At 37.8% G+C, this 26,903-nt stretch overlaps 2 protein-coding genes across 2 annotated transcripts; both read left to right on the top strand.

Annotated features, from left to right (window-relative positions):
• Window positions 1–1,545: 1,545 nt before the first annotated feature.
• Window positions 1,546–14,571, top strand: gpm6aa (glycoprotein M6Aa). The gene is made up of 7 exons (XM_057349140.1): window positions 1,546–1,902; window positions 7,306–7,495; window positions 9,455–9,611; window positions 10,010–10,163; window positions 10,348–10,424; window positions 10,577–10,642; window positions 12,388–14,571. Exons 1-7 carry the CDS (start codon window positions 1,866–1,868, stop codon window positions 12,538–12,540), a joined length of 834 nt encoding a protein of 277 aa, XP_057205123.1. The 5' UTR covers window positions 1,546–1,865; the 3' UTR covers window positions 12,541–14,571.
• Window positions 14,572–14,737: 166 nt separating this feature from the next.
• lrit3a (info leucine-rich repeat, immunoglobulin-like and transmembrane domains 3a) lies at window positions 14,738–26,753 on the top strand. The gene is made up of 4 exons (XM_057349139.1): window positions 14,738–19,130; window positions 20,873–21,339; window positions 23,682–23,987; window positions 24,539–26,753. Exons 1-4 carry the CDS (start codon window positions 19,015–19,017, stop codon window positions 25,585–25,587), a joined length of 1,938 nt encoding a protein of 645 aa, XP_057205122.1. The 5' UTR covers window positions 14,738–19,014; the 3' UTR covers window positions 25,588–26,753.
• The last annotated feature ends 150 nt before the right edge of the window (window positions 26,754–26,903 follow it).

Below are 26,903 nucleotides of genomic sequence, written 5' to 3'. Positions count from 1 at the left end.
CGCTGTTATATGTAGGCACTCAGGACTGGAATGTTAAACATGGCATAGCAGTATCAACACATAAGGCAAATTGTTATTGTCAGAGGACAAACAATCTTTTTGTGGAGTAGATTAAAGAGCTCAGCCTTCAGAAACAGCTAGAGTGTTGTGGGATAGAATGCAGGGACCTTGGAGCGTCTTTTACAACATTGAACTCCTCAACTTTACACAGCTTTTAGTTAAAAGTGTTATCGTGGCCTAAGAAAATATGACAGCCATCTGACCAACAATTTCAAGAATAACGTAACGGAAGAGAGTTCCTCGTGTTAGGGCCAATTGAATAGTTTGAGTAGCAGCTGCGCCCCTCACCATCTAAATGTTATTCTTAGATTGAAACTAAGAAAGCAAGTCAGTCTTTGCAATAATTTTAGAACTTAATGCTGGTCGTAGAGTTTAAATCTGTCAGCGTTCTGACATGACATGGTGACATATCTTTAAAATTGTTGGCAGCTGTGAAACCAGAGTGTTTGAAGTAATGGGGCCAGTGCGCATAACAGTGTTAAACATTTTAGCACAGGCGTTATTAGGACCCCATTAAAATACAAATGGCGTCACAGACGTACCAATTATGCAGGAAATGTACTCTGCTAATGCATAATTTGAGGTAAATAATAAAGTTTAAAATCTCTTAAACAGGTGCAATTAATGTTATGTGTAATGTACTGCATGCACTTGACTAAAATACTATAACAAGAAAATCCGCTTTACCTAAATACTGCTTTAAAGGCTAATATTTGTAAATTGTGTTTTGTTCCATTTTATAAATGTCGTTTGAGGTCTGAGACCTTTCTCTTGATTTTGCAAGTGAGCCAAATCATCATCATTAGCAGTGCAGATTATAATGATCCTTCCATCCTTAATTGCAGTTCTTATGAATAATGTGTGACTTTATAAATGTACCAAAAAAAAACCATTATCAACAAACAAATGACTGCCCTCATGTCTTTAATATTATGTTCTAATTTTATGTCACGCCAGGATGACTGTGAATATTTAATCTGCAACACACACACACACATACGAAGCATCACATGTGCGTACCATATGATGTTATTTTAATCACATGCATGTATATTTCATCCATGTTGTGCATGGAGCTGAACAAAACCCATCTTCAAAATTTCACCATCAGATTTCAGCCCCTCGGATTGAATGTTCTTTATGTTTGTGTGTATTATTTTATGTACAGTATCAGTAGTCACATTTGCTGCAGTCGCAGATGAATTTTTCATTTCCAGTTATTTATTTTAGTTGAATACTGCAGAGCTAAGATGTAACCCAGCCTTAACCATTCTTGTGTACATGAGGGGTGTAAACCGGCTGGTTATATTGGCTTGTTGCTCGACTCCCCCAAAAAACCCACCTCTCTCTGTCTGCCCAGTGTGCTCATCCATGTTTTGGGTGGATGCTGTTGTTTTTGTTGTAGCACCTGAGGTCTTGTTACCATTCATATACTGTACATAAATGTTTTACTCTGTATAGAAGTCTGAATGTCTTGGCACACACTGGTTTGCATAAGCCTGTGTTGAGATGCCACACTGAAGCTCCTCGCACAGAAGGGAGATCAACTGGAAAAAATCAGTGTTAACAGCAGCTCTCCTCTGTGAGGAACAGGGTAGTAGCAGGAGCGGGCAAGGGAGGAGGGAGCGAGAGAGAGAGAGAGAGAGAGAGAGAGGGAAAGAGAGAGACTTTTGCACAGAGACCCAGCCACAGCCTCTATTGTAGGTAAGCAGGCAAGGGAAGGCGTTTTAGGAGCGGAATTTAAACCCACAGGCGCAACACTGGTCACTGCTGTGGAGACCCCCGAAATCGGCGGACAAGGCAATATGGAGGAGGATATGGATGAAGGGCAGACCCAGAAGGGTAACGTTTTTTTATCGTGGTATCTGGTTCTGTTGTTTATCTTTGTGCCTAATCCCCTCAGTGTTTTCCATTGTCTCTGATCTTGTGGATTATACAACGAGGTTATGAAAAGCATCACAATATGGGTTATTTATTTTCCGTGTGGGGAAAAAGCTTTTTCTGCCATATTTTTGATTCACATTTTAGACGAATTCACCAATGATGTGTGCACATTGCAATGCAGGACATATTAAGATGATTTCTTTTATTTGCTTTCAATTACATGGCGACTCGAAAAGAAACCCACGTTTGAGCAAATACGACCACTGCCCACATCCTACAAAAAATAGATTGATTTTAGATTGGAGAGCGATTGTGTAGAGGGGTGTGTGCAGGGGATGGATCCTGTGTTTGTGTGCGTGTGAACAATCTGAGGGGACTGTCTTTGTTTGCCGCGCATTTCTGTCAGTCTGTCTGTGGGAGGTTGAGACAGACGCAGAAGAGGCAACTTCTGCATGCGATGGACATTTAAATCATCGAACCTAATCCATTGTTTCTTTACCAAAACCTCTTTTCTTCCCTCAACTCCATGGGGTTTTCTCCCTCATTCGTGTGCAGGAGCATTTGTTTGCTTTGTGTGTGAGAGGGAGCCTGCTATTTATAATACCAGCATTTGCCGGGGCTGTGGTTTCAAGCTCAGGGTGGAAATCATTGTACATGCTCTTTTTCAACTTAGTGGTCTATAAAGAAAATATTTGCACATTTATGCATGATTACATGGTAGAGGAGTGAGGGCATTAAAAAATAAAAGGAGGGAGATAAAGATATGTCTGGTACAATCTTCGGAACTCCTTCGGTTCGTCTCCTCCGTTCCATTCATCATGGCTCTTTAGTTCTGAGATTTTCCCCTCCTCCCTTCTAAAAGCAGTGTATGATGATAGGATAGCGGCCATGGCAGTGTGTTTAGACAGTCATTGGGTTTGTTATATTTTTTCATGGTAAATGCAACAACGTAGCATTTCTCTGCAAGAATGATAGATTTATGCACAGCCTGATGGGGTGTTGTAACACCCGGTTATGACTTTGGGTTTCGTTAGGTCATTTATTGTTTATATGGATTTCCTCTGTTGACAGAGATGCCATGACATGATTGGGTGGATTTAGTATTGCATCTAGTAAATACATAGTCTGTCAATTAATATTTCATTCAGTGGTCCTGTGTTTTAGTTTTTACACTTATTTTAATTTTTTTTAGCTGTTATGTGTGTTCTTAAATGCTTACCGACCTTAGAATGTGATATTTAAATGCTAGTATGACTCACCTTCATATTTTCAAGTACAGTGAGAAGTAACCATTAGAAATCTGTAGGATGGTCGTACAAGTGACTTTTAAAGATTTCCCTATATTGATTATTTACATTTAGATTTGATTAATAATCATTCTAGATCGATATTGTTTTACCTAATTAATTGAGGAAATGATTTTTGGCCTAACATGTAATTCCAAAGCTCCAGTAAGTTGAAGACACTTGTCATCAAGTCAAAGAGGTTTCTTGACTCCATAAAGGAAAACCGAATTTCCAACGATCAAGTGTATTTTATTCTCTTAAGTGCATTGACCAGAGCACTGACCTAGTGGACGAGCAGCCTGCCGCACATCAGATGAATAGAGGAACTAAGCAGCCTCATGGGAGAATGGACATTTCATTACCTCTCATGATTATTGGATTACTGAACATTAGGCTGTTAACACACACCGTCATGCTCCTCATCTTTTATTTATGGATTTTTCCTGCAAATTTCTCCCATCTTCCATTGTTGACAGACTGCTGCTGTTAGATGGATCTTCATTGGGTAACATCCTCTGATAAGATTCAAGCATAATAATATCAAGTGTGTAGTCAGCATGCTTTGTTTATAACAGTATGCAATACAAAGACGATAGATTTTTGACACATCAGTGCATGTTATTATACACATGGGTTTTGCAAGGTGTGATTGACTGATGCATTTCTTTGTTCCCTGGTTCCCTTACGGTTATAATATGGCAAGCTTGATCCAGTTTTGTAACTTAACTTTCTTATTTATTGTGACTTGTGATGGATTTTAAATAGACCGTGTTATTTAAAGGAAAATAGCTTTAATTCTATACCTCTGTAAGTTATCTGGCGGTTTAAATGTCTCATTTCCTTCCTGGCCTTCTGTGATCCAGAGGCCACCTTCTAATCCGGACCCCTCTATTGTTCTCACACATTGGTCAAGCCTCCGAGGGACCCAGAAGTTTTACTAATCGTCCATAAAATTGGTTCATGCCTATTAATAGAATGTTAGTTTTGTACACTATTGTTCTCTCTATTGTTTCCAACAGGCCAGATGACCATGAGAACAGATCTGTTCTTCAGATGTTACAGTCATTTACAAGAGTACCATATCTTACACAATTGGTATATTTCCATTATAGTCTAAAGGAAAAAAGAGTCTAAATGACTTATGTCACTCCTAGGTTGGGTTTTCTTAGAGAAGTTTGCGAGAATGGTTTTGAAGGCATGGGAATCTTCTAGTAGCAACAACGTCACCGTCGCTAAGCGGAGATGGTAGTCTTCTCTGTTCCAGCATCAATGCTGTGCTGAGCAGAGATGTGTTTTCCCCCCAGTAATCCTCGTAAATGTGTCTTGCCATTCAGTCCGTTTGCCACTGAATGTGTTGACACACGGCGCTGTAAGTGGGTCATGGTGCGCGCAGGCCCGGCCCATTCTCAGGCACAGCACCTCCATCGCCATGGCAACCCTGCTGGTTGATTAAACATGCGCAGAGAAGGCGCGTAGACGTGCCGCGATGAAAACCTGCTTGCTTCCAGGGAGGGGTCAGAGATGGAATAACAGCGCCCCTCGCCTAGCCACACGATGCTATTGGGTTCATAGAATTTCGATTCTTTTAATCTCGACGGAACAACGGCATTCAGTTTAATGAAATGCTAATCGCTTTTAATTGACAAATTATTCAGATCTTTTTGAATATCATCGAGACGAAGGCTGAAAGCTTAAGAGGGTCTGATTGAGCTCGTGAAAATTTGACTGCGGAGGTAAAAAACAAACAGCAAACTGAGCATTGTTTGTGATTTGTCAAAAAGCACTCCGCTCTAACGCTCTGAAGCTTTTCCTCTACATCTCTATTTCTCTCCATCTCTGACTACCACTGTCTTTTCTCTTTCATCTGTCGCAATCTCTTATCCCGTCACTCTCTCTCTTTCTCTCTGCCCTCCATCGTAAGGATTAGTGTTTCTACCTCGGCCCTTTGTCGCACGGCCTTTGAGAGTTCTGGGAGAACGCTTCCCTCCAAACATATCTGTCTGACCACTGGCTCATAGTGACCCCATGGTTCATGGGATTAATTGGAGGATGGGGGAGGGGCAGGGCGGGACTGGCACTGTGGCTGTCAGACTGACAGATGGACGTTGGGGTGGGGTGAGTTTGGGGGGGGCTGAGAGGGGTAATTGGGGTGGGAGTTGCAATAGCTTTATTATTACAGGACCCTCTTAGCTGCTTTTGTTTATATTGTTTGGGTTGAGGCTCTTTCTTTTGTGTGCATACGTTTCGGTTTGTGTCTGAGAGCAATATTTAGTTGCATTACCGCAAAGCTCTTTTTGCACAGTTTGCTCAGTTTAATATTTACTTTATTATGTCTAAGTTAATTAACACAATTTTATATAGCAAAAAATTAAGAAACTAAGAAAAGACTGATTTAGCATACATGGTCTGAAAGCGTAGACCTTGTCAGTATGTATATGGAAAATAGATTTTTTGAAATTGTAAAATACAGCTTTAAACCCACTTACTGTGTATTATGGCTTTGGCTTTTTTATTATAAAGAAGAAAAAGAAGCATTGTACATTTTATGTGTTTTCCAGGTTTGTGCTTTTGCGTTAGATGCATTGGTTATTAATATTCTGGAATGTTTGAACTAATATGAAATTTCATTCTGTCTTGGCCTGCATTTCTGGCTTTTTCACTTGAAACATGAAAAAGATTACAATATTTTGTCATCAAGTCGATCCTGTGAGGATTTGTAATGCAAATACATTCAAAATCCTGTAATCACAAAGTGTGCATACTTCATGCATTTTTTATGTTATTTCATCATCTAACACCTTTGAGTGTTGAATGTGAGACTGCATTGTAGTGTAATGTCATTTTTTAATGTATTCAGAACGTGATTACTGTCAGCCGATGAGAACACTCTAAACTCAATGCAGAGTATGTGACAATGTAGCAAAGCAGACCTGTAGCTCCATCAAACGCTCCCGTGAAGAATCCCATCCATTTCCTCACTCTCATCCACAGCAGTTGCTATGACAACATGTTGGTCCCTTGCCAAAGCCACTATAAAGCTGGGTCTGAGGTTTACCGCATCAATACCACAGCGCTGTTTGACAGTCTCCTATTATTCACAATCAGAATTGTAACTGGCTACTGACCGCAACCATGCCATAGTCATAAGTCTTCTGAGCATTCCTTCACTGAGTGGGAACATATGAGCTGATCAATCTGATGATTTGTTCAGCTCATAACTTGTGCTAGGTGTAGAGGCATGTAAAGTCTTAAAGTCAAAGTAATACAACTCAAACACATAAAGGTAATCATCTGGAAAACTCAATCAGAATCAGTAAAGACCATCCGAGCACTCCGCCTCACATCCATTGGTATTCATGAATCATTCTGCTATGATTCACTCTGAAATATGATGCTAAGAGGAGAAACAGTCTGCAGCAGGGGCAATTTTGCAAATCATTGGAGAGCAACAAACAGTGGTCAACTGGACCTCGCTGGGCTGGGCTCAGAGTGAATGGATTGAGGATTTAGTTCCAAACGTCTGGATACTTGTTAGTCTTGTCATGCAGAGGCTGGCATACAAGACTACTTACATTTGCCTCCTCTTCTGACTGAGGACATCTTAGTGTTAAATAGCATATAAAACTACTTAAGGAACACATTTTTAAAAATAATATAACCCAACCTTAGGTCCCGTCCACACCGGGACGATAATCGCACGCGTTTATCGTCGACATTTAACGCGTCGTGAATAAACACAGGGCACCAATGTGAGTGTGCACACCGACGCAGAAAACGGCAGGCATAAAAGCGTCATTTTCTTAAACGCCTCGGGCTCGTTTTTTGGTTTGACGGGCATGTCAAAAAAAAAAACTGGCCTTCCAATGAGATTGCAGCTTTTGTTCATCTATGTCAGGGAGTGAATTTGCACATGCACTCAGCTCATTGCCAGTGAAAATCGTACAAACGCCAAAAACCGCCGGTGTGGACAGGCCTTTAGTTTCGTTATAATATTAAACTAAGACTGCATCTTGTTCTCCACAGTCTTTGTTTTGTAGATGAATAACATCTGAGCCTTTCTTCTTCCTCCTTTCAGGATGTATGGAGTGTTGTCTGAAGTGTCTAGGCGGCATCCCTTATCCATCACTGATTGCCACTATCCTGCTGTATGCTGGAGTGGCACTCTTCTGTGGATGTGGTCATGAGGCTCTGTCTGGAACGGTCACCATACTCCAGAATTACTTTGAGGTGATCAGGGCACCAGATGCTCTGGATGTCTTTACAATGTAAGTTACACCAGCACATTTAACAAACATCATCACAGGTTTTATGATTACAATAAGATTGTGACAATTAAATCTCTTATTTAATATCTTTAGAGTAAATCTCTCAATGTTTCTAAACCTAAATACAGTAAAAGTATTTAACAATTTAATTGTAAAACACGTTTTCAGAGAATATTTATTATTAACTACATTGTCGAAAAAGTTATGTCCTTGTTTTGAACTTAAATCTATTGAAAATACAAAACAGTTATTTTTCTTCTGAAGTAAATTTAAGAATGTAAATATATTTTATTGGGAAAACAACACAAAAACAGTGATTCCAACCCTATTTCCAAAGTTAGGACGCTGTCTAAAATGTAAATTTGCAATGATTTGCAAATCTCAAGAACATTCCGAACGGTATAATCTACTCATTATAAATGAGTGAACTGTACTCAAAACTGTGAAAAAGTTCATTTATCTTTAAACTTTTTAGTGTGTTTAACAATTTGGATATTTTGAGTTTGCGAAAATAAGAAGTCACTTAACTCAAAAATGTGAATTGTGTCTTCCAATGACGTCAGAGCGATTCCCAGCATGCTTTGTGTGGACTGGATAATTGAAGTAAATCTCGAAAAAAAAAAATATTTTATGTATTTATATCAAGATTACAAGGGGGGGGGGCTTATAAATGTTTAGTATTCTGTTCTTTTCTGTTATTTAAAGAGTTTTGTGTGATTTTAAGAGGTTTCCATTGTGCAGACGAGTAGAGCATTTGCTTAGGAGGAAAACAGACTCATTTCATATCTCAATTGATTAATCTGTAGACATTACATTGGTAATGTTACAGCTGTAATTGGCTGTTGTTTCTACATAACAATATTGATAATTGTTCAAAGTGAAACTCAAGTAAATGTAAAATGGAATAATTTAATTCTTTTGAGTATACTGTTCTTATGTGTTTAGCGCTCTTTACTCAAAAGAATTGAGTTTATCAACTTAGAAGTTGAGGTAATACGTTTCAACAATTATTTTTACTTATCTTCACTTATCAGGGGTTTTTTATCTGGAAAAGTAACTATACTATACTATAAGTTACTATAAAGAAACAACTGGAGGAGCAATTTGGAACTAATTGTGTTCACTGGCGACAGGTCAGTAATATGATTTTGATATGATTTTGAGTAACTTAGAGTCTCTCAGAAGTAAAAATAAATTGAGGTTAACCAAATATGGAACAATTTTAGAAAAACGTTTCCTAAAGGAATAGTTCACACAGAAATTAATTTTAAGCCATCATTTCCTCAAACCCATCCTATGTGTATGACTTTCTTCAGCCAGACACAATTTGAGTAATTTTGTCATACATTTGTATGTTAAAACATGTTTTATTGTGAATAACATATGGGTTTATGAGATTTGAAAATCATTGCATTCTGTTTTTATTTACATTTTACACAATGTCCCAACTTTCTTGGAAATAGGTTTGTAATTATGTTGCAGTACGTAAAATAGCCCAATTTATTCATTCAAATGAATGTACATTTATGCTTTTAAAGGTCCAGTGTGTAATTTTTTGGAGGATCTATTGACAGAAATGCAATACAATATGCATAACTATGTGTTCAGAGGTGTAAAAACACCTTACATAATAAAGTGTTATGTTTTTATTACTTTAGAATGAGCTATTTCTATCTTCATACTGCGCAGGTCCCCTTACATGTTTCTACAGTAGCCCTAACAGACAAGCTGTTCTACAGAGTATGTTTTGTAAATATGTTATCTCCTTCGGCAAAGAAGCAAAAACGTGATGACATCTCAGTTCTGTGTCAGCCACCGTAGTGCTTCGAAAGAGAGGGGTGGAGTGAGCCGTTGGTTGCAATTTCTCAACCTCACCGCTAGATGACGCAAAATCCCCACATTGCTGCTTTAATGTAACAGTTTTACCGTTTCATTAACCTTTTCACTTTTTTTCCACAGCATTGACATTATAAAGTATGTGATCTACGGTATTGCCTCTGCGTTCTTCGTGTATGGCATTCTTCTGATGGTAGAAGGCTTCTTCACCAGTGGAGCCATCAAGGATCTGTATGGAGACTTCAAGATCACCACCTGTGGACGTTGCGTCAGTGCATGGGTGAGAAATCACTGCATTGTAATTTAGCAAAGGGCAAATACACAGCCACTAAGAGTAACTGCAGCACATAAAGATCACTTTCTTTATGGGGTGTAAAGAGTACACATTAAATCACAGTTACTCATTTCATTTGTGCCAACGTATCTCATGTATTTAAACCCGGCAAATTATAGCACTAAATGCCAAATAAATTTGTGCTAAAACTTTCCTATATCATTAAACATTTTCTGCTAGGCATAGCTACAGTATGCTTACATTGTCTTAGAATGTGAATTTGATGGCTAAAATAAAAGTGCAATTTAATACAAATCATTATGTATTCTGAATTATTTTTTATTTAGTGCTGTGATGTTCATTTAGTGATTGTGCATAGAGACATTTTTTTTTTTTTTACGTAGTTCATCATGCTGACCTACATCTTCATGTTGGCTTGGCTGGGTGTGACAGCATTCACCTCTTTGCCTGTCTTCATGTATTTCAACATCTGGACCATCTGCCAAAACACGACTGCCCTAGCGGGAGCAAGTTTATGCTTTGACCCACGCCAGTATGGTACGCTTCACAATCTATTGACCTCACCGGCTAAAGTGTAGGTGTGGTTAACTGTGCAAGGGAGTAGATAGAATGATTATTTGTTTTTGTTTGTTATTAGTTATACTGCATATGTGATATGAATATATATATTTATGTAACATTATAAACACACATTGTTCTTGTGGAATATTATGGATTGTAGGTGTCGTGCCCATTGCAGAGGCGAAGTCTCTATGTGCAGGATCAGATAAGTTCTCTGAAATGTGTCAATCGAATGAGGTGAGTATTGGTATTAATATATACAGTATCATAGGCATGCATGTGTAGGCTATATAAGTATAGACACGGTCTTATGTGTTTAAATAATTTCATAGATTACAGCTACAATGAAGAGTATTGTTAAAGATTATTCAACACTGTTTTTCTTACAGCTGGATATGACTTTCCATCTGTTTGTCTGTGCACTGGCTGGGGCTGGAGCAGCGGTCATTGCAATGGTGAGTATTGTCAAATGTGCCCTTTACCTATAATTATACTCTACTTAAAGAAACAGTTCACCCAAAAATGAAAATTCTGTCTTCATTTACTCACCCTCACATTGTTTCAAATCTGTATAAATGTATTTGTTCTGATGAACGCAGAGAAAGATATTTGGAAGAATGCTTGAAACAAAACAGTTCTTGAACCCCATTGACTACCATAGTAGAAAAAAATACATCTGTTTATTTCTGTTTAAAAGACTATTAAAATGCTTGGTTATACTTATAAAAATTATAAAACATATAAATGAACAGTTGAAGCATTTACAAATAGAATACATTGTTCGCAATAAAAATAGAATATGTTTCAATGTTTAAATTCAACGAGTTGACATTAAAAATAACGCCAATAAAATGTTAACACGACAGCTGGATTTATCCCCTTGAAACCGGTCACCGTGTGTTTATTTGATGATGCAACCTGAATGAATGACATCACCCACTTTAGCTTGAGTCTAAAGGGGCAGTACACAGTCGTGAATGATTGTCACTGTTTTCCCAATTCATCCGGGGAAATATTTAGAGCATCGGTGGCACTGGCATCTCTTATTGTTTTTTCTTACTTGTTATTTAATGTCTTTTATCTTCCTGCCTGTTTTTCTTCTCCCTCTTTCTCTCCAAGTCTCTCTCACACACATGGAGAGACGCTGGGCATGTCTTTTAGTTGTCATGGAAACTGGGAGAAGAAAGGCCCTAGAGCTTGTAGCGAGCAGTGCTCAGTAATGTGCGAGAAGCCATTTTCTAAACAAGAGAATGCTTGTTAGTTTGGCACGATGTAGCGAATTAGAGTAAGAGCTTTTCGTCTCCTGCCGAGGAAAAAGCTACTTTTACGGATTATTAAATACAATGTATCCTTACACTCTATGAGGAGGATAATAATCGAGCTTTTCTTTTGTCAAGATAGAAAAATAAGGGCGTGGCCTTATTCAAATGAGCATGCATAATGTACACCTGATCTGCATGTTTGTTGCCGATGCACTGAAGTAGTCAACATGGTGTGTGATCAATTGCAGAAAAAAATCTAAATTTGAAATTTAAATTATAAAAAGATGCTCATTATATATCAACACCCCTTGTGCTTTGTTTATATTTTTTTCTAATGTTAAATATACAGAACATAAAACGTGTTTATATTTCACACATGTAAAGGCTTTTGCCGGGTTACATAATGGGAATTAGCACAAGGCTTTCATGACTGCATTTTCATGCATGTTTCAAGTCGACTGTAGAATTTCCTCCAAAGCCCAGGCAGGCTTCCAGAGCTCATATGAGAGGTGTCTGGCTGCTGTGAAATGCTGCCTCCTGCTGGTGCCACTGCTAATATTAGACTGACCAACATACGTCATCACAGTCTGCTGCGTACTGACTTCTTATTACCGAAAAAACACACGATGCAAAATATTCTTAATAAATATCCCCAAACTTCAAAATGATATAGGTTATTTAAAAATATGAATTAATAAATGCAATTGTATAAATAATAATTTAAAAATATATAACATTATAAAAAAGGAATAGGCTTAATGCACAGATTTTCCTTTCAATGCTTTCCGACCAGGTGTACATAAAGAAACATTTAAAACAGCATAAATGTGTCAGAATAACAGAAATATTACCTACAAAAAGAAATAACTTAATGTCTTATCAATGTACCCTGTTTCAATAAGATGCACTTGTGATTTAATATTATGGCTTTGCTTTAGATCCACTATCTGATGGTCCTGTCTGCCAACTGGGCCTATGTGAAGGATGCTTGCAAAATGCAGAAATATGAGGACTGCAAGTCCAAGGAGGAGCAGGAGCTGCATGACATCCACTCCACGCGTTCCAAGGAGAGGCTCAATGCCTACACATAAGACAGGAAGCAGCAGCAGGGGCGAGAGGACCCTCAGTGCCTTCACTTCCTGTTAAAAGGAGTTTTGGCACTGGTGCAGTCCAGGTGGTGTGTCGTACGACCAACCCCATGGCCAACCCATTACCTCTCGCACAAACATTATTATTATTATTAATATTATTATTATTATTATTATGTAGTGCTAGCAGTAGTGTTGTAAGTTTTTTCACATTATTTTTTTTTTCAAAAATTGTGCAGGTTCTTTTTGCACCACATTCTTAATTTTTCTATTATATTTCTCTTTTTAAAACTAAATTTAGCATTAATACATGAATCATTCTTATGTAGAGGGTCGGTTTTTGGGGTTAAAAAAGCACATTTTTCATGTGTGTTTGTCTCTTATGGTCTCATTATCAAGGACTTACAGCATGACAACATTTTGGTAAAACTAAATAATTCTCTCTTTCTCCCTCTCTTTCTCTCCTTCTTTTTTAATCGTTAGGAGGTATAAAGCCCGACACCAGCAGAAGGCGTGCTCATTCTGCATTATTTTGGTAAAAGAAAACTCAAAACTGAGAAAGAAAGACAAAAAAGAAAATTAAGCTATAACAGGTGTACCATAAAGTGTTTATTTATTATTTTTCTACAAATGTCATTATCAAGATGAATACATAATGGTTATTATTTGCTTGCCGTGCTAGTTCAGTTTTCAGGTAGTCCTTTGTGTGCCAGTGGGTGGCATTGTAACTTCTCTGAGGGGGAGAGGAACGGGGCTACTTGTGACCACTTTGCAGTGGGTGTAAAATCTACCAGACTCCCTCTTCGATAACAATGCAACTCTCCCTTTACTGGCAGCAAGCTACATATGCACAAGCCTACAGCATTATGACCCCCACTTTTTTATTTTCCTATAGATACAGATGTAGACACATATGACAGGGTTTTAATTTGACTATTTTTATTTTCGACTTTTGTATATAGTCATTCTGTAAATGTATGTACTGTACGTTAGCACTTAAACTTCAGGTGAATTCGTATTAGATCGACAAAACACATTCCATGACAGGATAGGGAGAGGGAGGGTATTCTTTTTTAAATCTATTCGGAAAAAAAGCAGAGAAGAAGCTAAATCCAGGCGACACAGTAATATTGTTTTTTGTGACAGATCACATATTTTAGCGGGTTTTCTTTTCAATGGGGAATAAAACGATGAAAACAACTTTTTAAAGAGCTTATAATATTATCTGGATGACAGTAAAGTTACTTGTTGTCTTGCTAACAAGTCATTATTATATTGGACAATGGAGATGTCTTATTCTTTTACTGCCTGGCAAGTCATGTTCCGTCAGTGTGATTCTAAGAGTTTCGTGCACTTATTTGACCATTTTGTGAGCTCTTTCTCTGTGTAAGTGCATTGGGATATCTACTGCAGAGTCAGATCCCTGTAATGTTAGGTAAAGACTGTGTGAACCTAAGTGTTATTTGTGGCATGGTCATGCATTCAATTGTAATCGTTTTTACTGGATCACAAAATAATAACGATATTGGAAAAAAATCAAAATGAAAAAAAATATATACAATTTCAGTTCACCTTTTCTATGAGTTTGTTATATGCGACTGTCTTGCTGGGTCATCCCCTTCTTCATAATGTGCAGTAATTTGAATCCTATGCCGAAAACATTACGCTGAAACTCCTTCTCTTTGATGGTAGTGCTTGATTTGTGCCTGTTTACGTGGTGATCTCTCTAACTCCCTCTGAGTCTTACTCTCACCCTTCTATTACTATTGCTTGTTGAACCCACTTAATGCTTTCTCTGAACCCTCAGCTCTCTCTCTTTCTCTCTTTATATCTCTCTCACTCTCTCTGTCCCAGTATTAGTCTTTTTGTACTCTCACTAAAGAATGCTTAGTAGCAAGCTGTACCATTCATTTGTTTTGTACATACGTAAATGTGCCAACCGCTTGACAGTGGCTTTTCTGATCTGTAGGGACAAAGTGCTTGCATAAATAAACTACACTGGTGTACTTGTTAATAAATACTTTATGGTGGTCATTGTGGTTCCTATATTAAATGTGTGTATTCTGTTCTAATTCTAATTTCCTGAATTGTTTCATCAGTTCACCTAAACGCAATGTAACATCTAGATTAACCGGCTTTAGTTAAAAAATCTATTGAACTGAATTAACTGACTTAACTTTCGTTACTCACGTAAACTTACGTTAAGGTCAAATCATGTTTAAATAACTTGTTTATAAGAAGAACTTATAAATAGTATATAAACCTAATTGCATCTGTATGTAAAACCTGTTTACAAACCTTTGCAATATTCTGCAATTTATTAACAAAATGTCAATATACAGCAACTGGAAAATTATATTGAATTAAATGTACTTTTTTTAAACTAGGCCTACTTTGAATATGATCAAATAAATCAAATGGTAAATTCAAATATATAACAACAAATATATTGTTATGGGAATGAAAATATGGATGTTTTATAGACCACTTCGAAAGACGTAGGCCTAACAAAGCTGGTCCAGAAGAACTTCCTATGTCAAGCCAAATTAGCTTTTAATCATTCTGAGGGTATGAATTTTCGATATCAACATTTCAATTTTTACTAATAAAAATTATAATACTTGAAATCAAGAATAGAATCTCTACTAGTAACAATTGCTATTTTTGATATCAGTAATTACATTTTCACTAGTAAAAATGTGAATTCTTGATATCAACAACAGTGTTGCCAGATTGGGTAGACAATTTCCTTCCCAAATTCTCAATAAAACCCGCCCACTACAACAAAAACCAGGCCAAATTTTAACTGCCAAAATAATGTGATAGAAATGTATTGCAATGTCAATCAACAATGATAATGACCATTTTATCTCCTTAAAAACGAACTATGACAAGATGAAAAAATATAATTAAACCAGGAAAACCGGTAAAACGGATCAAACAAAGCATTAAAGAGAGTTAGAAAATATGACTAATATGTCCAGAAACCACTTCAAAGCGACAATCAAGAAATTAACCAATGACTTTAACCTTCAAAAACACATTTTGTGCAAAAGGTGTCGATTATAATTAATCGGATTCGGAAAGCTGAGTAGGCTTTCCACTCGTTCATGAACTTCATTCACACACCACAGCAGCCAAAAATGTGCAATTCATTGATACATACAACAGAACAAAAAAATAACAGCAGCAACAATAATGCGCTTACCTTTGAGAGTTGCCTTAACATCTGACAGAACTACAATACGTCTTTCGTGAAGTATATATTGCAGAACATATAATGCAAAATTTAGCAAGTCCAGCAGCTGTCAAGGACGAGTATGATGAACAGAAGTAACGTTAGTAGAATCCCATATTCAGTTAGATTTTTATTAAACTGCTAGATTAAAAGCTTTGGCTTGCCATAACTTCCCTTAAGTTTTTATTGATTTATTATTAGTATTTTTTCATGGAATTAAATCATACAAATATTTGCTTAACATTTTAAATTTGTTATAAATGTATTCTGTCGGTTGTATTTTGTTCAAACGTTTGTGTAGTAACCTAAAACAGGAAGTTCTTCTGGACCAGCGCTCATTGATTATGGCTGCCTCCGAAACAGTGTTAATTTTGACAGCAAATTTTGATTTAGTTTTAGTCATAGTCTTTTGACGAAAATGCAATTTAGTTTTAGTCACATTTTAGTCAACCCCATCATTTTAGTTTTAGTCTAGTTTTAGTCGACGAAATATGAAAAACATTTTAGTCGAATAAATATACATTATATTTAGTCTACTAAAATCTAAATGGTTTAAATCATTTACTTGGTGTAATTAAATGTTCCATACAAAGATTCAACTGTTTTGACATAATTTACTTCACCTTAGAATACAATTAAACCAGGTCATTACCTTTATTTTTCAGAAAATTCCAGTAACTAGATATGCATTGTTGGAACGCAGAGTATTAGACCATGAACGACATGTTCCAGTTCGTTCAATTCCATTTGACTCAATTGACTCGTTAAGTAGGGCGTATTCATTCAGTTCATTCAACCAATGAAACGCTCTGACAGGGCTCACACTCAAAGGCTATTGGCTCATGGCATGCCTATTTGAAGAAAGAGCACACTGTCTTTGCTTGAGACAGCAATGAATGAGAATAGCTTTCAAAAAGACATATTATATAAATTGTATTACATTTCTTTAGTCATGCAAACATGTTACATATTTGGTTGGAATGTACAGTTTGACTCACTTCATCACTTCTATAATCAGTAGAGGACAGCGCTGGTTTCTTTTGGCTGACTCTATGTTGCATTTCACGTTATGCAGCAGCTCGTGTTAAGTTAACATTGGCATATAAAACCTTTGAGCTTGCCTTCGTAATGTGTTTCGGGGTGACTCGCCTGCAGTCGCGCTTCAAGTTTGCGGCGTTTTACCGGCGATCGTGAAGAAAATAAGACGCTTTGTAACCGGCGTGGAGACACAGAATACATGCGTGTGCTTCCCCTTCTCCCAGAGACTTCTCTCTGCCGTTTATATGAGATAAGCAGCACATGCGCGCAAACTGATGTCCGCCAGGTGGGACAAGAATATTTTCGTCTCGTTTTTATTAGTTGACGAAAATGTCAGTATATTTTTATTACAGTTTTCGTTATAATGCATTCATTTTTATTTAGTTATCGTCTCGTTTTCGTCAGTGAAAACATGTCGTTAACGAATACTTTTCGTCATAGTTTTCGTTAACGAAATTAACACTGCTCCGAAAGCTCTAAAATGTTGCCTTCAGAGGCAGCATTTCAAGGTAGGAAGGCATCAAGGCACGTCTGAAGGCGCAACCTTCTGGTCTCTCTCCTGAGGCCAACACGGAAGTGACTTTAATTGCAATTTATCGACTTGCCGCCAGAGGCTCCAAAAGAGAGCAGAATATCATTGAGCTACATGTTAAAATGGGCAACTTTACAGCAGAAAAAAAACATGTTTACAGCCTGATACAAAAAATGATTTTGGTCTAGATATTTTACCCTTCATGACAACTATGAGGCGTTGACTCACATGTGTATCTTATATTAAGCCATAAAATTTTGCAAATTAGGTGCGTGGCCCCTAGAGTGACAAGTGGTTTCAGCAAACCAGGCGCCGCAGAGCTAACCACGTCCCGCCTTTTTGCCCATTTTCGATTATCCGGGAGTGACGCGCGATGACGCGATGCCAAGATGGCTTCATTTTTACTCTTCACAAACCTACGGGTGACGTCACGGACACTACGTCCATATTTTATAGTCTATGGTCTGAATCCAATGTTGCTTTACTACCTGTCTCCCGAGATACCTCCATCAAGTCGATTTTTGAATGCAGCTTAGATGTATCCTTCTGCCTTCAATGTCCCACAATTCTATTCATCTGCCCCCGAGGGGGGGGGGGTCTGGGGGATGTGATTGGTCGAGCAAGGCCGAGTTTAAAAAAATAAAATGGCGTACAAGAAAGCGGCTAGAGCACAGCTTTTGTGTAAACAAAGTTCTAATTTTTCTTTTTACAACTTTTGATTGCATTTCTATCGAGAAATTAGTATTGTAGTTTTAAAATATTCGATTAGTTTTCTCTGTTTAAATTTCAAACAGAATTCCGTTACGCTGCCCCTGAAGGCTGTCCGAATGTGTTTTTCGGAGCTGCCTCATGAGACAGCGAGGCATCAAGTCGGCTGCCTAGGCGTTCGGACGCAGCCTACATTATCCAAATCGGATGCACGTGCCTTGCCTGAAGTTATAACTTCTGGTCAGTGTTTGGTTAGGCTATATATAATATAGGGCTAACATGTTATGTTAATTGTATTAAATAAAATCAAACTACTCAACAGGTATTGATTATTTGCGTAGGTCTACCGGAAGTTTGGGCAACTAACGATTGTTTATGTTGTCGCTGCCAAAACCTATAAAACTCTCAGTTTGGACTGTCATCTCCCCTGCCCTGTTCTTCATAAATCACGACCTGGACTACAGCTTGCACTCAGGTGTCATCTACCCTCATGCACGCACAAACACCGTCTGGAAAAAGGCAACCTGCGAACCGCGGCCAAAATAGTTCCTGACACAGTAGACGCAGGATGGAAATGTGTCACGTGATGGGAGAACCTTCTTGCTGTTAGCCGATTAACGTGCCTTCAGAGAGCTTATCCTCCCTCTAACAGTCACATAAACTCATGCACACTTCCCATCGCGCCCCTGTTCAACTTCAGTGACCTATTCAGCCTTGAGAAATCCTCTTTCTAATTAACACCCCACCTCCCCCGTTCCTGTCAGTTCCCTCTGCAATCCTTCTTCTGTGCACTGTAGGCTCCTGGTTCCCGCTTACCTGTTAGCAATGCTGCAGTGCACTTTTATTGCTGCTATTTGCACTGGTTGGGGAATGGTACAGGTGTTTTCGTCCACTGGTGATCGAGTGCTGGGTTCTGATGTGTGCGAGTGAGTGGTTACCTGTTGGTTCAGCTCACTGAAGGATGTATCGTCTGCTTGTGGCTCAGGTCCTGCTGGGCTGCTGGAGTGTGGCACAGCCATTCTGTCCCTCCCAATGCACTTGTGTGTACCATGGACGCAGTGATGGCACTGGTGCCAGGTAAGAACGCTGTTGTCATAGCTTGTATTGTATTGCTTTATAGAGGTAAGTTTGAGGTGTAATGTACATTGTTTACAGTTAATGTGCCCGGAATGTTGTTAGAAGTCATTTAACGATATAAAAATGCACATTAAATAAATAAAATGTCAAATATATTTATCACTTGGATAAAGAACAAATAAAATATGGTCATTTTTAACTAGGGATGCACCGAATGTTCGGCCACCGAAAATAGCAAAAAACGCAAGTTCGGTGTTTGGCCGAATTTGTGAAATGGCCGAATAAATTTTACCGAACATGACTCGTGATACGATCAAGCAGCAACGAGCGCAGAGAGAGAGAGAGAGAGAGACGCGTGTGCTTTATTACTGCCGCAAACATTTTGGCAGTGTGTGTGTGTGTGTGGAGCATTTTAAAGTGTCAGAGAAAGACACAGCACGGGGACTTGTCGCACGGAAGTAAATTTCTGAATGATAGCGTCTTTACCGGTCGGTAACTTTACTTCAGACGGAAGCGGGCTGTCTGACAGTAGCCCCGCCGCTCGCGACATAATTTGACATCATACAGTGGTCACGTGCACACAGTTCCCTGTACTAAACAACTTGTCAAAGTATGTTCCGTGCATCCACGAGTGCACCTTCTGAGAGAACAGTGACAGTCAGCTTTTGTGGGCGGAGTTTGGAAGAGAGACGGGAACTGAAATGGTTGTCAGTCAGCATCAGTCAGAATTGCTTGCATTGGATGTTTTTTTTCTCAAATCATTTTGCAATGTAGCCTATAATAATCCAACAGTTTTAGTTTATTCGTATTTTTATTTTATAGGCCTAATGTGGAATGACAGTTTTTAATGAACTGTTTTGTTGTAGGGGTACAGAGTAACTTATATTACATTCCTTTAGCAGTCAGTTATAGGCCTAATTAATATAGGCTATTCACAGGCTCAATTTTTACTTTGTTTTGCTCAATTTTATATTAAGTTGTATTGTATTTTATTGAAAAGCAAGACAAATTATAAAAAGCACATTTTGACTATTCATTTTGCGCATGAACCATGTTCGGTGTTCGGTATTATTCGGCCTTCGGCCAAGTGTTTCACATCATGTTCAGCTTCGGCCAAGAATTTTCGTTTCGGTGCATCCCTATTTTTAACCCTCATGAAAAAAGGTTAAAGGTGTTTCACAATGCCGTAAAATATTTTTTTACCTGAATAGTTCTATAAAGAACCTTGAACATCTGAAAAGGGTCTTTGTAGGGGAAAAAATCTTTAGAGTATAAAAAAGCAGGAAATATTTATTGAATTTTATTGAAGATGAAATTGTTTTTACACATATTAAGAGTTCTTTTTTACTTTAGTTGAATAACATAAACACCATACAAGAGAGAAATAAAAGACTTGAAAGAGATGAAAAAATAAAAGAACAACCCGTCAATTTTTAGATATATGTATATAAAGTTAAAACAATAAAAAATACATTATCATTTATAAATCAGCTTGAAATCCCATTGGGTATCAGGCTGTGTTTCTTTCATTGTATGAATTGGGTTATAGAGGGTTTAGAACATGTTGAATATCAAAACATTCTGAATCATCTAGATGGCCTACTTTTTTCCAGTGGGTTAAAAAGCCTTATGTAAGTTATGAATGTTAATGTGCATTTTCATCTCTTCTCCTGAAGAGAACAGCACCACACTTGACTCTAGAGCTTGACTCTCATTAACCTGCTATTAAAAATCTGTCTCAGGTCTGTTCTATGCAATGACCCTGACATGGCAGATATTCCCGTCAACATCCCTGTGGACACCGTGAAATTGCGGGTAGAGAAGACAGCTGTGCGCCGAGTGCCCACCGAGGCCTTCTACTACCTAACAGAATTGCGCTATTTATGGATCACGTACAATTCTATCACTTCTGTGGACACTGGCAGTTTCTACAACCTGAAGGTTCTTCATGAGCTACGACTGGATGGGAACATGATCGCTACCTTTCCCTGGGAGTCTCTAAAAGAGATGCCCAATCTGAGGACCTTGGATCTGCACAACAACCGGTTGACTAGTGTTCCTGTGGAGGCAGCACCCTACCTGGCTAACATCACTTACCTGGACGTATCCAGTAACAAGCTAACTACCCTGCCCTCTGACCTGGTGGACATCTGGCCTCCGTTTTCAGGTGCCCTGCAGAGTGCCAACCCTTCACAAAAGATTGTTCTTGGTGGGTAAAGATGATGATGGTAAAATATGTCTTTTGATGTAGATTTTTTATGATGACCAATACAAAGGCTGTTCTTTAAATGGATTCTTCATTGTTATAGGATAGTTTGTCGACCTGAAGTAAGATTCATAGTAGCTAATAGAGGCTTAAGCAGATTTACTGTATAAAAACTGTGTTGCTAAATGTTCAAACAAAATGTTACTTTCCTGACTGTAGATGAAAGATCCAAGATGAATATGTGCATTTGGCAGCTCATACTCCCTGCTTGGATCAAAGGTGTTGTAGTTTGGGTAAACCGCTTACAAACGTAACTTTGAGTTTCTTGAATATTTTTCATAGTGAATCTTTTCTGAGTTCTGAAAAAAAAACAATGTGTGTGAGATTGCTTGAGCAGTCTGATAGGCTTTTCCAATAAACTCATAATCTGATGTAATCTGACTCAATCACGAATCGCTGTCATGACCGTGAGATCCCTTCCAACCCTAAAGAAAAAAATGTGCTCGTCTGTGTACAACTGCACCACTGAAAAAAACTATGGCTGTCACTCGATACTAATCACAAATGTTTTGGTAGTTCATGAAAATGTGTTCAACAATTAATGTGGCTGACTCGTAAAGACTAAAGAAACAGGAAAACAGCATTAAATGCTCTTTAATCAAGAAAGAAGCATAAAAAAACGCAAGGAATATAAACAAAATACTCAATGCAACAATATTACTTTCGAAACATTATGGACGTATTAGTACATTATGATTTTTCAACTTCGTTTTGGGTTTCCTCTTAAAAGGCAAACAACGACACACAACAAATGTAGTTATATGAAAACAAGTTAAATGTTCATTACTCTTTTTTTTAAGGTGAATTTAATGTCAAGTTGACTTCAAGTACATCCCCACGTGAGACAATGTAATACTTCTCTCTTCATTGTGTCTATATATAGTAATTCCAAATATCTATATCTAGCCTGTGTCTTCATGGGCTCTCCCAAGATAAATACAAGCTAATCTTTTAATGGGCCTTACAACTGTGTGAATGAGGCTCTGAGATATGAGTTTCTTTGTGCTTGTCTGAGAAGAGCATATACACGACCATTCAAAGGTTTATGGTTGCTAACTCATTTGTTATGAATAATTTTGTTACCAGAAAAATATTATTAAAAAACGATTAATAAAACGATTAATAAAAAGTAAGGGAATTATGTTTTTAAATTATGTAATTATTAGTTATGTAACTTAAAAAAATCAAGCATTAACTAACATTTTAGCATATTCAGTCTTAGTTTACGTTAGTCATGGCAGATTGCTTAGAAACTAGTTGCTTAGAATTTGCAAAAACTTTATCATTGCCATTGGTATTTTAAGTTTCTTGAGGTCTCACTTTGGGATGCTTGGGCTCCTATTGTCTTTTTAAATTATTTGGTCTAGGTAATTTATTTCAAAATAACAAAAAAATGTTTTGTAAGTGAAAAAATCTAGTTTGATCTAATTTGATCAAGTTCAAATATTAAGCAGTTGGGAACAACAATGTAAAACATTTTCAGCTGTTTTATTTTCTTAAGTTAAAGCAAATTAGCTTTATGAGTCAATTGAACTTAAATTATATTGAACTGACTAAAAAAAACAGTTGTCCTTTATGTGCACCCAAACTGAAGACTGTCACTGTAAATCGCTGTTCTCACATGCCAGCCCAAACCGTCAGCTTTTCTTAGACCTGATCTTCTGTGCATCTGTATTAGACACATCTGTAATTATTTTAAATTATAGAGTAAAATCAGGCACTTTTTACATAAGAGAGGGAACTGCAATCTGTACTTTAAGCATGAACTAAAAGTCTCAAACTGATACCTCAGCATCATGTGTGTGATATGTGAATATTGTGTATACAGTATACAGAATGTGTTTATTCAGGTCATTCACAGGGTAACACCTTGTATTATTATGATATAAGCAGTTATCACCACCCAGCTGTTCAGCTGTATCAGTGGAATGTCTAAATCCTTGTTTACAGTCAACTGACCTACTATCCTGTCACAGACAGAATTATGTGCGGACGGAGATGTTCATGTCCAACACCTGATGCTAGCCGGATAAGAGTTCCTGGCTTTACAATTTATAGCACCTTACACATTTCAGTATAATGTCGGTCTCTTTAGTCAAATCACAATAGTAATTCTGTGCTTTGTATTAACATCATGTTGAAATGTTGAATATGTTGTGGGGGGAAAATAATAAAATTATCAATATTAAAATAAATGTTATAAAGTACATCCGAAGTTTTACACCAAATATAACTTATGATGTTTTCACATGCATATTCTAAACAAATCTTTCAAATCTTTGTAGGTCTGCAGGACAATCCTTGGTACTGTGACTGTCGTATTTCCAAGCTCATTGAGCTGTCAAAGATGGCCAGCACACCTGTGGTGTTGATGGATCTGTTTCTGACATGTACTGGGCCAGAGAACTTAGCTGGTGTTCTGTTCCAGCGGGCTGAACTGAATCAGTGCCTGAAGCCATCAGTTATGATGTCAGCAACGAAGATCACATCACCGTTAGGGAGTAATGTGCTCCTGAGGTGTGATGCCACGGGTTTCCCTACACCCACCCTTATCTGGAGCAGAGCCGATGGATCAGCACTCAACAACACAGGTGTGACTGTCAGTTCTGTCAATATCTGAAGCACCCTTAAAGGGATAGTTCACCCAATAATAAAACAAATTCTGTCATCATTTACTCACCCTCAGGTTGTTCCAAACCAGTAAAAATGTCTTTGTTCTGCTTAACGCAAAGGAGATATTTGGAAGAATATCAGTAACCAAACAGATTTCATCACCCATGTACTGCCATAGTAGGGAAAATAAATACTATGGGAGTCAATGGGGAATGAGATCTGTTTGGTTACTGACATTATTGCAAATATCTTCCTTTGTGTTTAGCAGAACAAATATTTTTTGGGGGGTGAACTGTCATGTTGTTCAAAACCTTTTTGACTATTTTTTATCCTTTTTTCTGTGGAACACAAAAGATCAAATTTTGAGAGATATCTCAGTGGTTTAGTGTCCATGTAATGGAACTCAACGGGGGCCAATGTTGAGTCCTATGGTGTGACATCATATCCTGTTATATCTTCTCCAAAAAATTGCCATGTGTCACCATGGCTTTAACCTTATTTCGTATCTTACCATTTCATATCTCTGTAGTTGTGCAGGAATCTCCTGGTGAGGGGGTTCTTTGGTCCATCCTCAGTTTGCATAGTATCGTGTTCAAGGATGCTGGCGATTACCGTTGCAAGGCCAAAAACGTTGCAGGGAATGCCGAGGCGTTCATCACCCTATCTGTGGATGGCATGGAAACCTCAATGCAGTCGCCAAAAGTGACCAAAAGGCCCGATGTAGATGACAAACTTGTTGATCAAACCGTGATTTCTGTCACAGAGACCTCAAGGATTCTTGTTTCTACATCTCTAAGCACCGCCAGATTTACGACCCGAGATGCCATAACCACGCAGTCCCCTCTACCACCCAAGAAGAATCTGGGACCTGGTGGAGGACTGCAAAGGTCTCCACCTGCCGACAGACCGGCTAAAGTCCCGCAAAGCAAGAGTTTATTAAAGAATGGCCAGTCAAAAAAGAAAGCTGATATCGAAGGTGTTGAGATAGTGGAGGAGACCAGTGACTCAGCGGTCTTACTATGGACATCTGGTGGCTTACCCAGCGACACACCGCTGACCGTGGTGTACTTTCCATATGATGCTAAAGATGATAAAGAAACATTTGATACGGTGCTGGGGCAAGGGAAGCTCCTCCTGGAATATCTGATGCCTAACCAGATGTACACAGTGTGTTTGGTTACAAAGGGGTCTGTGTCTGGGAAAGAGCAATGTATGGATTTCAGTACTCTGGATAACACTAGAGATGATGGACAAAGCAAATTTATGATGATCGCCAGTGGGCTTGCATGCGTAATTGTGGTGCCTCTCATCGTAGTGCTGGTTTACAAGATCTTGTGTCTCTGCTGTAAAGGAAACAGTAGTGAGAATAGTGGACAAGAGGAGGACCTTTCAAAAGAGACATATGTTAAGTTTGAGACGCTTACTATGAAACAGAGAACACTAAACGGCCAGCCTAATGATCTCTGGGCCCGGAGACAGACTCAGGAGTCTGAGCGAATGCTCCTTTGCTCACGCTCAAGTATCGACTCTCAAATGACTTACAAAAGTGACAGCTCTAGATCTGAATATCTGTGCTAATGTATAGCACATGGTGTATCAGCATTGAAGTGTTATCCTATACACACTAGCAACATAGCTTAGCTCTTAGCTGTTGATTTACTGTCAAACTTGCCTTACCCGATATTTCTGCACCCTATATTGTATCTTGTGTCTCATTTCTTAATTGGTAAATGATTTGTATTTTTTTCATTCAGTCACATATAACGCTGTGGTTGTTTTTGTATGAAAGGCAGTGGATGTAAATGTGTCTAATGCATTTTGTGTATGCCAGTATGTGATTTTATGTAAAACCTAATTCATTAATTTTAATACCTTTTGATGCCTTTTGATATATTTTCTTTTTTCTAATCAGAACTGAAAGTTAAATATTATTGGAATTTTCAAATGACTGTTTTGGTTTTGGTGATATGCACATCCGTTAACAAATGGCAGATTTACATTTAGTAGTAAAGTTCTTTCAGTTTCATGTTGTTTATGTTTGATATTATCACATTTCAAGTCAATTGTGTCAAGGTAAGGATCAAATAGAAGAATCACACAAAAACACTTTCTTAGTTACACGGTTCATATTCTTAAGTTTTTGATTTGAAGTGTCCACTTGATGTTTAAATGATTATATAAACACAACTGATGTATTTTTGTGTTGTGTTTGTAGTTGTGTTTGGTTTAATAGGAGGTACATGTGAAAACTAGTGAACGTATGCCCTGTTGTTTGTGTAAGCGTGTCTTTATATGTTATGTACAATACACTGTAAAATGGCTCACTTCAAATTTTTTCTAAAGTTTTCAATTGGCTCAGCTAATGTTTTGTAAATAGTTTGTGAAATTGATTTCTTAAAGTGCATTAAGCTGAAATCAGTAACCGTTGCCTCTCTATTGCCATCTCTTTTTGAAACAAATGAAATTACAAAAAGTTACTTTATGTGCTTAATGGGACGGTTCACCCAAAAATAAAAACTGTCACCAATTACGCACCCTTCCAAATCCGTATGAATGTCTTTGTTCTGATGAACACAGAGAAAGATTTGAATCAAAGAATGCTTGTAACCAAACAGTTTTCCTACTATAGTAGGAAAAAATATTTATACATTTATTTGTTCTGTTGAACACAGAAGACGACATTTTGAAGAATGTAGAAAAGCAAACTGTTCTGGCGAACTTTTGACTATCATTGTCATTTTTTCCTACTATGGTAGTTAATGGTGGCCAAGAACTGTTTGGTTGCAAGCATTCTTCCAAATATCTTTCTTTGTGTTCATCAAAACAAAGACATTTATACAGCTTTGAAATAACCTTAGAATGATTAAATGAAGACAGAATTAAATTTTTTTGGG

Source organism: Triplophysa rosa, linkage group LG13 (assembly GCF_024868665.1).
Source record: "Triplophysa rosa linkage group LG13, Trosa_1v2, whole genome shotgun sequence".
In the NCBI taxonomy this organism is placed as follows: domain Eukaryota; kingdom Metazoa; phylum Chordata; class Actinopteri; order Cypriniformes; family Nemacheilidae; genus Triplophysa; species Triplophysa rosa.
Note: the sequence above shows the minus strand (reverse complement) of the source record. Positions and strands in the feature narration are given on the sequence as shown.